Raw genomic sequence first — 14996 nt, 5'->3', positions numbered from 1 at the left:
TATCAATTTGCTCATTTTAACATTCATTTCGTACTCTTTTGGTGGCATGTGTTAAGGTTTTATGATGTGGTCCAGTTGACCCAGGTGTGGGGCTAGTGGTCCACTTTTGCATGAATTTTTTAATATAAATCAAGTTAATATTCATACGTTTTATTAATGTAATTGATTTCAACTACTTGCAATAAAAAACAAGTGTTTCGGTCATGTATTAAGAGTAGTTTATCCTTTTCCTGGATTATTGAATATGGTTAAATTAGGAATATGCTCAAGTGGTCCAGTATCCCCACTTTCCCCTGCTGAGTTTGTTGTGGTGTTTTGGATAGCCCCAGTAATGTGACATTAATGGTGTTGATATGTCGACGAGAAAGAATGTCGGCCGGTAAATTCACTTTAACAGCATAGTGTTTGCTTTCCTTAGAAGTTGCTAAAACGGCCCGAGGGGCTAAAGCTTAGTGCACACACGTTCGTCAAGACACGACTTAGCGATGATATCAAAGCAATAACATCCACACGATGAATAAAGATGATAAAGAAACTGAGTTTGTACATACATCAGTTTTTTTAAACAATAACTTGAACTTTTCTTCTGAAACTAATTGTCATTCTGAAAACATATGGAATTAACGCAATAAAGAAGCAGTTTCATTAACTTCAACGTTCTCATATACTGACACAATCATATAAAGTGATTGTTGAATGTAAAAACGTGCGGTCGGTGGATGTAACACCGATGAAAACATGATCCCTGTCATATTCCCTTCAGAAAAAGTGTGAAAACGTTAGGTACTGGTAAATGCCGTTAGAACGTATTCCTTTTTTGGTGGCAAGCAAATCTAAAGCTGGCATAACCAAAATTACCGCTATGTATTTTTTGTTTGGGAAAATGTAACCCACACTCACAAAACTGCCAGCCCCACAGATCCTTCCTTCTTTTGTTTTATACAAAATCAGTTTCATTAAATGTGATCACCTCCTGTTATTCTATGATTATGAACACAAACATTCTACAACTACAATAATTAAGGTGAATAAAATGAATACGATGAGCGCTCGATCCGTAATAAAACCGGTATAAGTACATCACCACAGATCCTGGATTTTTCTCAGTTCTTTCCATGCTAGTCCTTAGTTCTAAAACAAGGAAAAGCCAGTTCCAAAACGATATCAACACGCACGTGTCACAGCTCAAGTTTCAGTTCAGTGTCTTCTGCTGTGGTAGCTAACGGGATCCGTAGGCTGCCTCCGTGTACTGTGGGCCGAGGATGACTCCACTCGTCACGTCTTTGCAAACAGCCTGAATTCGGGGTAGATATACATGCAGAGTCCACACCACTTGCAATTGCACTTGCTGTTCACCCAATAGATGGCAATGATGACAAACCCATCATAGATGCCTGGGTCTCATCTGAATTACAATCTGAGCCCAACTGTGGTAACAACCTATTTTAGCGTCACATATACAAGTCTTAACGTATATATGTAGGTAGAACCTGGTACGTGAGAGCCAAAGAAACCAAGCAGATATAGACGAAGTACGTTCAGGGACCACCCCCCCCCCCACTCACTGGCTAAGAGGGGGAATATGAGACGTCAGCGATAGTCAAGCGTTCTGACTCCGAAGACCACCGCATGTATTATCATCATCATCACCACCATCACCACCATTACACCACCACCACAATCACCACCACCATCACCACCATCCCCACCATCACCACCACCATCACCACCATTACCACCATCACCACCATCAGCACCATCACCACCACCATCACCACCGTCACCACCATCACCACCACCATCACCACCATCACCACCATCATCATCACCATCTGAACCCGACTGTTGTAACAACTGATTTTAGCGTCACGTACATAAGTCTTAACAGAGCTTTCTATTGAGTAATACAGCTTTGTTCACACGGATAACGATGACTTTACTATGCGGTCGTTCGTTGAAGTTAACTCATTGTTTGACTCAAAACAAAATGGAACAGAAAGTAGTCTCTGATCGATAGAATCACCAGTTGAAATACACTTTGATAATCACATTGTTACAGTTGCAAGCGTTATGTCTCTCTCAAGATTGAGGGACTCCAGTTTACAAAAACAAACGGCTATTGATTACCCTCACCACAGAGTTAACTACACTTTTTATTCTACTTCCATTTCTTGTCAATATAAAGTCAGTCTCAGTTATTTGTCTCCCTGCAAATTTTAACATCTGCATTTGTTAATCCTCAGTGGTGACATTTTACTTTTGAAATTTTATCTTAAAACACTAATCATGGATTGACTGTGTTGACACCATTTGACAAATCGATTTACGCCATTCCTGTATTCATTTTCATAAGTATTTGAAATTAACCCCGTTGATGGGGTATATATGCATGCTTAAAAATACAGGAGGTATCGCTATTAATTCTGTTATCACTTGCACATAATGCGAAAAGCGGTGGGGATAATACCCAGCCCTGTGAGAACCCAGAGACCCGGCATGATTTTTGCTCCCAGTCATCTGTTAGATAAGAAATTACTAATCCATGGGGACAACTAAGGATTGATAAAATACAAGCCATTTAATATACAACCGAGATAAAACAACTTTATCGCTCGTAATAGTACGCGCCTGGTACCAGGAAACCATGGTATTTTCAAGTATTTGATCGGGCCTGGGTAAAGTGGAAGTCAGGGAAAACGTTTTCAACCCCCCCCCCATTACGGTGGTCCTAGATGCTCGTTGCCCCAGTTTGATTGTTGATTTTCTAGACTTTCATATGTAATTAATAGCTCTGACTTTGTGCATTTACAAACTGAAGTACGTAGTTTACAATTATTACAGTGTAATCCAGTCCTGTATACAGCTGATTTTGGAATGTAATTCGCAAAGGGGGAAACATAGTACAAATATGCAGTAAAATAAGTTCATTTTGTAAATTCTATTTATTTTGGGGGGTCATCCAAACCGAAAGAGTGTCATCATAGCTGGAAATGCAAGTCATGTTTATGACATGACTCGTTTCAGGTCGAACGCAGTTCTCCAAATATCAACTGCATCATTATAAACATTATTATCAATAACATCTAATTCTGCTAACAATTGGACTAGAATGAATCTAGGATCAGGTGACAGAGTTATCAAAATGTAAAGTCTGGAGTCTGGAGTCCCCCGGACTCTTGTACTCATAAATGGCAAGCTTTGTGCCATTATACAGATATCTACTCACACTAATTGCATAGAAAGTTCCTGCAAAATGGCAGTGACATGGGCTCATCGTTGTTCGCTGTGGGCTTTGTTGTCCGTGTATGGCACCGCGTATATTATCAACACCCACTTTCTGAAGGAAGCAACATGGCCATGCCGTGGTGCAGCAGGTACGTAGGACGTCAGACAACACTATATTGTACACACCACCAAACAAGTATTGAGTATGGACGTGTGAGTCACCCCATGGCTTTGTTTTGAAATGATTGAGATCTACACTTTGCATAGTTAGCGTGCCGAGGTCTCAAAATGGGGAGGGGGTGAGGGTTAACGTGACATTTTTTTCTGTCCAGCTTGTAACAGTTTATTCATTCTTTGAAGATCAATTCATTCTTATCAAGATCAACCCAGAGGGGTCACAGTACCGAACATGTCTCAGGATAGCAAATGAAGTGAAAGGCTATTGTACCATTATAACAACCATTGCTTGGAAGAGCACCAACAATGATGCAGTAACATGATCAAAGGCTTGATCAAGAAAAATTCCCTTCCCAAGCGTTTGGATGAGTCAGCATGTCAGCAGGGAGCTCGATTGCAGCCGAAAAAACTTCAAGTACTTCACACCAGCAGCCGCGCATCCATTGCATTTTCCGTCCACCTGCGCTTTTTGCTTTAGAGAAAAAGGCACTTTTGATTAGACGAGGCCTTGAAAGTGAGAATGCTGATAGTTCAGTAAGCAGTTGCAACAAACCATAACACTCGGGGTGAAATTCTTAGCGATAAACTATTTTCAGTTGGGCAAGGTTATCCCGCAGATGAAATGAATCCCACAGCAACATTTTCTCAAAAAAATGGGAAACAGCCTGTTAGACACAACATTTTGGTTGTTTTAAAAGTTGCTTGAATATATAAATACATATTTAAAAAAAGGGACTATTTGGGGGGTAATACTCAAGCTCAAAATGGACAAAATTATTTAGATTATGAGAACTGATTTCCGGAGGTTACTTGACCTCACTTATGAGAATGTCTGTTTGCCTGAAATTGAAAGAGCTGTTTAACTCCTCAAAAAAATAGTATGGAAAATCTTAATAAAGGTGAAATGTACACACAAAATCTCCTATTATGCAGTTTGTGTTTCAGTGGACATTCAATTTCCGCGGCAAATCGGTGTTTGCGTTTAAAAAATAGATTATGTGAGGTAGAAAGAACCATTCTATGAAACGTTTGCAATGTTTGATATTGTTTCAAATGCATAGTTAAATTACGCTGTTTGAGAGCTTCAGGTAAACACCATTATGTCTTAATAGACTTCAGCATTTCTCTCAAAGATGGTATTTATCAATTTTGTTTTTCAGGTATCTTTGTGGCTTTGGGCATTGTCTCTACAGTCATCGCATTCCATATCTCTACCCTCCGCTGTTCCGAGAACCACACCTTGAAAACACTGTTGCTTCAGTATGTTTTTCTCCAGGGAGCGTCCTTTGCCGCTCCATACATCTTCTCTAAGATGACTAAGGTGTGGAAAGAGCCGCGCAAAGCACAAGAAACATTCCTCCAAAAGTTGATCTCCCGTGATGCGAATACTGAGTACGGCAAACGATACTTGAGAGGCATTCAATCACTGCAAGATTTCCGAGACAAACATCCACTCACCAAGTATGATCACTACCAGGATTACTTCCAGAGACTGGCGGACGGAGAGAAGAACGCCTGTGTGGCGACTGACATCCACAGGTTTGGCATCTCCTCGGGCACAACGGGCAAGGGAAAGCTTATCCCGTACGTATTTTCTAACAGTGTAGCTATGTTAGGGCTTGCAATCTTTACGCTTGTAGTGAAGTCGAGTCCTGTGAAGAGAGTCGTTGGGCTGTACTGCAGGCCTACACCGAGGTTTTCAAACACAGGACTACCCATTGCTCCAGCATCTTTTATTCCAGACAAATTATCGTCAAGAATCCTGTTAAGTGTCTTCCAGAATTCACCCACGAGCGCCTTCCAGATTTCAACAGACTTCGAAGCCACATATGTCCACCTCCTTTTCGGTCTCACTGACAAAAATATCGATTTATTTTTCGCGCCATTCGCGTCGCAAGTCTACCGCGCGCTCAAAATGCTGGAAGAGAAACAAGACATGGTGCTGGAGGATTTGTCTGTAGGCAAGATCAATCCTAGCTTGAACCTGGACGAAAACATTCGACGGTCCCTGAATGCTGCATTGAAGCCCAACCCAGCGAGGGCCAACGAGCTGAGAGCGGAGTTTGCTCGAGGCTTTGAAGGCATCCTGGGCCGGATCTGGCCCCACCTAACAGCGCTAATGACCGTGGATATTTCGGGCTACATGAAGAAACTCCATGCCAAATACACTAAAGGTAAATAATTAACAACAGAATGTCTCAAAAGTTTGGCCCTGACAATTTTCATTTCAAGGACGAAGCACGATTTCAATAAATTTGGTTCTGAATTACATGAGTAAATGATAATGTGGTTAGCTCATATTTGATTTGTATCTCTAATATAGGCACCCGTCTATTTAGCTTCGCTTATGGTTGCACCGAAGGTATGATGGCATACAATCTGTGGCTAGACGGTGAACCACAGCGGTACGTGCTGCTCCCCAACGAAGTCTTGACCGAGTTCATTCCCGAAGAATTCAGGTGGAGATTCTTCCAATCTAGTTACTTACATGAGAGTACCCCCCTCCGTAATAACGGACATTGACGTTTACCCCGTCTCCTACATTGAAGAGTAGCCACACGATCTTCCACATGTTAACATACCAACAACTTCATTCTACTATAATACAGCTTTAAATATAGAATTGTCTCAAAATTTCCACCCATAAGTATTTACAAATGAGTAAAAGCAAATCAGATTTGCTCTCCACCCTTACTACCAGTTGACATGTTTTCAGAGAGCTTCAAGTAAAGCTTGATGTCTTTCTCCAGTGACTTGGATTGCATCTGCATCCTCATTCTCAAATCTAAGGATTAGGTTTACGTACGGATGTGATTTAAGTAAAACAACACAGTTAAAGCTGTAAGCAGGGGTAGTACCGAAAAGCCAATTTAAAAATAGAGTATTGAAATCAGGACGCCACGCCCACAATTCTAGGTGTCAAAGGCATCAGCGCAAGAATCAGAGCGTGAACCAACATGCGTGCGTGCACCCTATTTGTTTGCACTACACCTCTTGGTTCAAAATGACTTCACACTTCGGTTCTCTATGCCCCTCTTAAACTTGGCAACTAACGTTGACTTCGACCGTGACCCAAAACTGTACGAACATGTGACGAACCAAAACAGCTTTATTATAACTAGAGCTCGAATTACTGATTACTCCTTCTGTTCTTTAATCCAGCGATGAGGAGAATCCAGAAACCCTTCTTCTCGACGAGATTGAGGTCGGAAAGCGGTACGAGGTTGTCATAACGTCAAAAGCTGGGTTTTATCGTTACCGCATGGGCGATGTTGTTGAGGTTGCTGGTTCCCATGAGAACTGCCCAGTGATTCAAATGAAGTACAGGTGAGAATAAAAATCATTCTTGCAATCATTTGGTCTGATAATTATGAACAACAGGCAAGGCTTATCGGTATTGCTGGAGTATATCAAGGTCCTTTTTTTTTTTTTTTTTTACTAAGGTCACCTTTGGTGAGCTTTGTAAATATTATTTGTATTTGTGTACTTAGAACGGGCGAGCTTTTCAATTTACGTAGCGAGAAAGTCGACAGACTTGTTGTGGGCACTGCCATACAGGAAACCCTGGAAAGCTGGCCGGGAGTGACACTCGTAGAATGGACATGCGCAGAAAGTCCACTGATATATGGGGACCAAGAAGGTAAATATTTTATTGTCATTCCTCTGTTTCTTATACTGTCTGTTTTCTGGCCCAGAACAATCACACTACAGGGTGATATATCTGCATACCACACTCACCGTGAGACATCACATCTTGCCAATAGCACGTGCACGCTCACGAGACAGAAGAGCTTCTGTTTTGTAAATAGGTTATACCAGGGAATTCGATCAACGCACGCACTTGTATAACAGAGTCTCCGCAGTGTATAAGGTAACGAAGAGCCGCTAACCACACTACGATATATCTGAAGTTGTGCTCACGGATAAACGCAATACTTTCACATTAAGTTTTGCGCAATTAAAAGAGGTCACGGAACAGTGCATTCGCAGAATATCGTTAAGACAGTAGGACTGTCGTCTTTTGAACTTCTGAAATTAGAAGCTTGTTTCTTTGGATGAATTCTTTAAGACAGAGGTATGACAAATCTTTTGTTGACTGCTATGATATGGGAAAAAATGTATATCAATCGTTAATTTTCAGGCTTCCTGTTTCGAGGCTATGAAAGCCACTGTATAAAAATACCTTTAGCCAAAGACATGAGCGAGTCTTTTTGCACAACACGTTACATCATCTTGCATCATTACCTCAGCGTCATTTCACTTGATGACAGGAACCAGCTTTTGTATAACTAAGATTGGATACCTCACACTAGATTCAACACGTTGCTACTAATCAAAATAACCTCTGACAAGGTTGTTGTCTTGCGACAAATTGCAAGTTTAAAGCCCAAAATAGAGGAAGAAGGTTATGGAAGTATACTGTTTGTTTCAAGTTTGTGCATATTGCATCATTATACACTGCGCTTTGGAGGAGGAACTTAAATGTTTTCAGAACTCTTTATCTCAGACTTGTCGTTTTCCTACCTTGTAGATGTAGAGTACGACATGTTCTACCTACTTTTCGTCGAGCTAGAGAAAGAAGTGCCTTTGTCAGCAGATCAGAGATCCTTGGTAATTCACAGCGTTGTTAACATTCAGGACAATAATTTTGAGTTGCTGTTGTTGCTATTGGTTGGTTCCAACTGCTATTTCTGAAGTTGCTGTTACTTTTGTGAATGCCGTTTTTGCTACTGGAGTTTTAGCTGCAGAAACCAAAGCCAGACTTTGAGTGTAGGCCTCTATATCGTCGGTGTTTTCACGAAGTGGTAAAACCATCAGAATCTTGCCGTTCCGAGATAAACGAAAATACCGGCCATTTCAAATCACATTTCAATCACGTTTATGTTATAGATTGATTTTATTTTTACAAAGTCATGATATGTAGGACTTGGAAAATACTAATCCATATTTAGTGACAGAGGTATTGTTTAATTTGAAGAATAATTCATTCATAAAATCTAGTAAAAGTTTTTTTTCACGTTGTGAAAACGTAAAAATCACAGAGGTCTTCCCCCCCTATCGGTTGCTTCGTGAAAACAACACGCGCTTTAAGAAATTGTCACAATTGGTTACATTTCAATACGCACGCAAGGTGTTCATGTACATGTTAGTACAACATCATTTGCATTGTGTATATTTTCTCTATTTTTTACCCTGCTAACGAGGTGACTTTTTGTCACTTCGTGAAAATAGAGAAACATAAATGTAGTGGGACGCCACAAGGAGGCCCGGCCCCATTGTGAAACGAAACGAGCACTGCACGGGACACGCACAACTTGAGAGACGAAGACAGACTCGACAGGATCTTAGTAGCCTTGATTTATTGGTGACCAGCAACTGTCACAGGCATCCTTACAATATAGATCCTGGAGTGACAAAAAACCCCATTGCCTGAAATAACAAAATAATAAGAGCTTCCAATGATCAACCTGTATGTATACACACACTTTACATGTACAGTACATTTACACACTATAGCACACATGTGTATCATTGCTTACATAGGACACTTGAAAGTGAACGGCAACGTCCTTAAACATCATAACATATCAATATCACAAACAAAATCAAGAAGCACATGTACTCACTTCGTGAGTACATGTGCTTCTTGATTTTGTATTGCATTGTGCTGTAAATTGAAATGTGCACAAATCCACACTTCGTGAGTACATGTGCGTCGGGTTTTTGTGAAGACTGTACTACATAATCGCCATGGATTATGGCTACACAGACGTGGAAATGGGTGCTACTGACATCAAAATATACCCATGCTCTCCGCGTCCCTCTAAAACTCGAACTCCACGGCCAACCCAGTCAAAGTCTTGGATGGTATTTTATACTGTTTTGTTTGTATTCATACACAAAAGAGTTACTTACCAAGTAAGTTATAGTACAAGTAACGTGAGCTTCAATTAACACGTCACCAAAATATCACATAATACAAGGGGTAATTATTGTACATGCCAATAATTTTGATATATTCAGTCAGTTATCTAAAATAATATTTGGACTTATTTTCCTGGTGGAAGTCTATCAAGTACAACCAGTCCTTGTGCGCGGGAAGCAAATACTTGACATACAAACGTGCAAATAGCCCAGATACAATGTAGATCAACTACACAATATGCATATCCATGTTTAGAATTAAAACAGTGAGGTCGCCCTTGTTATAAAGGCACGGTCCCCTACATAAAGACCGAATCTTTTGTCAGTTGTTTGTTCACAGTTACCAGGAAATGATAGGAAAAACTTCAGAGGGAAAAAATATCGATTTTACAGGTTTGTGTGAAAACACTAATGATATTTTGACAGCCATTTTCTTTTACGTTTTATTCAAACTACATTCATTCCTGATCTCTTTCGCAGTTTGATAAGTCCTTGCGTAAGCAGCATGAGCTCTACGACAGCTATCGCCAAATTGGCTCCATCAGCCAAGCTCGAGTGATGATCGTTCGCCCAGGATCCTTCAAGAAGTTACAAGACTTTATTATAGCGAACTCGACAGCCAGTTACAACCAGTTCAAAATGCCAAAGAAGGTACGAACAAAGGCAGCTTTTGATCTGATAATGAGCAACGTCGTTGATAACGATGCTTGATGGGGAATTTTATAATTCCTATATACACGAAACAAACGCTGCTCATTAGAAAATGATACCGGAAGACACTGGTCTGTCAAACACCTGTAATCGTGCAGAGTTTTTCATATCACGTGTTTGTGGATTTGTTCCCATTTCAATTTACAGCACAATGCAGTGCTCAGTTCATGTTCTGATTCCCATAGCGCTAATTGACCTGATATTGCCCTGAATCTTGACTAATGATGTTCGTTGCAAAACATTTTTTAAAACTTCTGAGTGAATGATTGAGAGGGTTTTTCTTTGAAAGGTATTTAAGCAGCACTGATTCATGTTATTCAATCCTGAGCTTTCCAGCTCGTCGTTAGAATGGGAGATTTTAGCAATCTGTATGATACATTAGCCATGTTTGATTTTATGCATACGCTTATGTAATCTTATTTGTAGACCTCAAACCACATATTCAGTTGAATGAGTCACAGATTGCCTCATGTGCATCAAATACAGCTGTGAGTTGACACGAAACTTTAATGGAGGTTTGACCAAATTCTCGATTAGAATTGGGTTTGAGTGAAATAACAACGTAGAATAGTACAAAAAGTCACAAAGGCTACAGTGCCTTTCACATGAAAGAAATATATATTGCTGGCACTGAGATGAAATAATAGAAAAATTAGAATGTTGATCATAAATCAATATCAACATTGCTTGATCAATATAGAAAGAATTCTTTACACATAAATACTGCTTGTAGCAGAGATCATTAGTTACTGAGAGGTATGGTATTAACGTAGGCTACTAGCCGTAACACGTTTAAGATTGAATTAGGATTGCCGAGGTAGAATTAGAGAGATATCAAAGAGTTTTATTAAGATGAAATATTTTATGTCGTTGCATCATGGATGTTTCCTATGAATTGCAAAGTTGGGTTCGATGAACTGAGAGATACTGAACTCGTAAGTGAGCTTTAATTTTTCTGTACTGCATCAAATGATCCAATTAAGGTACAAAAAAATGAATTGAATTGGAATAATTACTTTTACTGTACAGCCGAAACAAGTTTTGCAGAAACCGAGGTCAAGTTTAGCAGCACCAGCAACAGTGAAACAATTGTATCCCTAAAATTCAACCTAAATCAGTAGTATATAGGCCTCAGTACAAAATTGATGTGTAATTTGGACTTGGACAAGTATGAAACCTTTAATTCAGGAGCTGAATCCAACCCAACATATTTATAATTTTCACAGATTACGGGGGCTATTATTACACCTGTTTAATCGTTTATGAATCCCATTTAAATTAATTTCATGTAATTAAATTTTGGATACGAGGCTGCTACAAATTGAAGATTTGTTTTAGACGTTTTGGTAGAATTGTTTTCCATGCAACACAAATCATAGGGGAATGTGGGGCAAGTGGGTCACCTGGGCAACTAGCCCACGCTCTTAGACCAAATTAAATTAAAAGGTTTTGAAATTCACCAGTTGCGTTTATACGACTATATTTATGTTTTCAGAGATTAAGCTGAACATAATTTGAGGCCCATTCAGATAATGTAAATAAACTTGAAAAAAGAACTTCAAATCATGATTTAGGATAACAAAAATGCCCAAACAAAACAATTCCATACGTAGCTTAACATTCCAAAAAAAACCAGAAGTTACATGACTAGAGGAAAGGTATGGGCATTTTCTATTAGATTTTTTATACTGAACTCGGGTGCTTCTGAGATAATTACTAATGCCAATTTGCAGTGTTTTATTATCAATTTGCTCATTTTAACATTCATTTCGTACTCTTTTGGTGGCATGTGTTAAGGTTTTATGATGTGGTCCAGTTGACCCAGGTGTGGGGCTAGTGGTCCACTTTTGCATGAATTTTTTAATATAAATCAAGTTAATATTCATACGTTTTATTAATGTAATTGATTTCAACTGCTTGCAATAAACAAACAAGTGTTTAGGTCATGTATTAAGAGTAGTTTATCCTTTTCCTAGATTATTGAATATGGTTAAATTAGGAATATGCTCAAGTGGTCCAGTATCCCCACTTTCCCCTGCTGAGTTGTGGTGTTTTGGATAGCCCCAGTAATGTGACATTAATGGTGTTGATATGTCGACGAGAAAGAATGTCGGCCGGTAAATTCACTTTAACAGCATAGTGTTTGCTTTCCTTAGAAGTTGCTAAAACGGCCCGAGGGGCTAAAGCTTAGTGCACACACGTTCGCCAAGACACGACTAAGCGATGATATCAAAGCAATAACATCCACACGATGAATAAAGATGATAAAGAAACTGAGTTTGTACATACATCAGTTTTTTAAACAATAACTTGAACTTTTCTTCTGAAACTAATTGTCATTCTGAAAACATATGGAATTAACGCAATAAAGAAGCAGTTTCATTAACTTCAACGTTCTCATATACTGACACAATCATGTAAAGTGATTGTGGGATGTTAAAACGTGACGTCGGTGGATGTAACACAGATGAAAACATGATCCCTGTCATATTCCCTTCAGAAAAAGTGTGAAAACGTTAGGTACTGGTAAATGCCGCGAGAACGTATTCCTTTTTTGGTGGCAAGCAAAGCTAAAGCAAAATCTAAAGCTAAATCTGTATTTTTTATTTAAACGCTTTTAATTCAACACTACTTGAACCACAAAATCAGTTTCATTTAATCTGATCGCCTCCTGTAATTCTATGATTATGAACACAAACATTCTACAACAATAATTAAGGTGAATAAAATGAATACGATGAGCGCTTGGTCGGTAATAAAACCGGTATAAGTACATCACCAAGGATCCTGGATTTTTCTCAGTTGTATCCATGCTAGTCCTGAGTTCTAAAACAAAGAAGAGCCAGTTCCAAAGGATATCAACACGCACGTGTCACAGCTCAAGTTTCAGTTCAGTGTCTTCCGCTGTAGCAGCTAACGGAATCCGTAGACTGCCTCCGTGTACTGTGGGCCGGAGATGACTCCACTCGTCACGTCTCTGCAAACAGCCTGAATTTGGGGTAGATATACATACAGAGTCCACACCACTTGCAATTGCACTTGCTGTTCACTCAATGGACGGCAATGATAACACACACCCATAGCTGCCTGGGTCTCATTTGAATTACAATCTGAGCCCAACTGTGGTAACAACCTATTTTAGCGTCACATATACAAGTCTTAACGTATATATGTAGGTAACACCTGGTACGTGAGAGCCAAAGAAACCAAGCAGATATAGACATGCTAACTTTGAAGTACGTTCAGGGACCCCCCATCATCGTCACCATCGTCACCATCGTCACCATCGTCATCATCGCCACCATCGTCATCATCGTCATCATCGGCACCATCGGCACCATCGCCATCATCGTCATCATCGCCACCATCGTCACCATCGCCATCATCGTTATCATCGTCATCATCGTCATCATCGCCACCATCGTCATCATCGCCACCATCGTCATCGTCATCATCGTCACCATCGCCATCATCGTTATCATCGTCATCAGCATCATCATCGTCATCATCGTCATCATCGCCATCATCGCCACCATCGTCACCATCGCCATCATCGTCATCATCGTCATCATCGCCACCATCGTCACCATCGCCATCATCGTTATCATCGTCATCAGCATCATCATCGTCATCATCGTCATCATCGTCATCATCGCCACCATCGTCACCATCGCCATCATCGTCATCATCGTCATCATCGCCACCATCGTCACCATCGCCATCATCGTTATCATCGTCATCAGCATCATCAGCATCATCATCGTCATCATCGTCATCATCGCCACCATCGTCACCATCGCCATCATCGTCATCATCGCCACCATCGTCACTATCGCCATCATCGTTATCATCGTCATCATCGTCATCATCGTCATCATCGCCACCATCGTCACCATCGCCATCATCGTCATCATCGTCATCATCGTCACCATCGCCATCATCGTCATCATCGCCACCATCGTCACTATCGCCATCATCGTTATCATCGTCATCATCGTCATCATCGTCATCATCGCCACCATCGTCACCATCGCCATCATCGTCATCATCGTCATCATCGTCATCATCGTCATCATCGTCATCATCGCCACCATCGTCATCATCGTCATCATCGCCACCATCGTCATCATCGTCATCATTGCCACCATCGTCACCATCGCCATCATCGTCACCATCGCCACCATCGCCACCATCGTCACCATCGCCATCATCGTTATCATCGTCATCATCGTCATCATCGTCATCATCGCCACCATCGTCATCATCGTCATCATCGCCACCATCGTCACCATCGCCATCATCGTTATCATCGTCATCATCGCCACCATCGTCACCATCGCCATCATCGTCACCATCGCCATCATCGTCATCATCGTCATCATTGCCACCATCGTCACCATCGCCATCATCGTCACCATCGCCATCATCGCCACCATCGTCACCATCGCCATCATCGTTATCATCGTCATCATCGTCATCATCGTCATCATCGCCACCATCGTCATCATCGTCATCATCGCCACCATCGTCACCATCGCCATCATCGTTATCATCGTCATCATCGCCACCATCGTCACCATCGCCATCATCGTCACCATCGCCATCATCGTCATCATCGTCATCATCGTCATCATCGCCACCATCGTCATCATCGTCATCATCGTCACCATCGTCATCATCGCCACCATCGTCATCATCGTCATCATCGCCACCATCGCCACCATCGTCACCATCGCCATCATCGTTATCATCGTCATCATCGTCATCATCGTTATCATCGCCACCATCGTCATCATCGTCATCATCGCCACCATCGTCATCATCGCCACCATCGTCATCATCGTCACCATCGCCATCATCGTTATCATCGTCATCATCGTCATCATCGTCATCATCGCCACCATTGTCATCATCGTCATCATCGCCACCATCGTCATCATCGCCACCATCGTCACCAT

The 14996-nt window shown here is 40.9% G+C and overlaps 1 protein-coding gene across 1 annotated transcript; it reads left to right on the top strand.

Moving 5' to 3' along the window:
• The first annotated feature begins 3253 nt into the window (after positions 1-3253).
• LOC110987754 (uncharacterized) lies at positions 3254-11988 on the top strand. The gene is made up of 7 exons (XM_022250784.2): positions 3254-3374; positions 4563-5576; positions 5726-5861; positions 6565-6729; positions 6894-7042; positions 7934-8013; positions 9808-11988. Exons 1-7 carry the CDS (start codon positions 3254-3256, stop codon positions 10036-10038), a joined length of 1896 nt encoding a protein of 631 aa, XP_022106476.2. The 3' UTR covers positions 10039-11988.
• Positions 11989-14996: the final 3008 nt, after the last annotated feature.

This window comes from Acanthaster planci, linkage group LG08 (genome assembly GCF_054643075.1).
Source record: "Acanthaster planci isolate LZ-2023a linkage group LG08, COTS_SCS, whole genome shotgun sequence".
Taxonomy (NCBI): Eukaryota; Metazoa; Echinodermata; class Asteroidea; order Valvatida; family Acanthasteridae; genus Acanthaster; species Acanthaster planci.
This window is presented reverse-complemented; position numbering and strand designations above follow the sequence as displayed.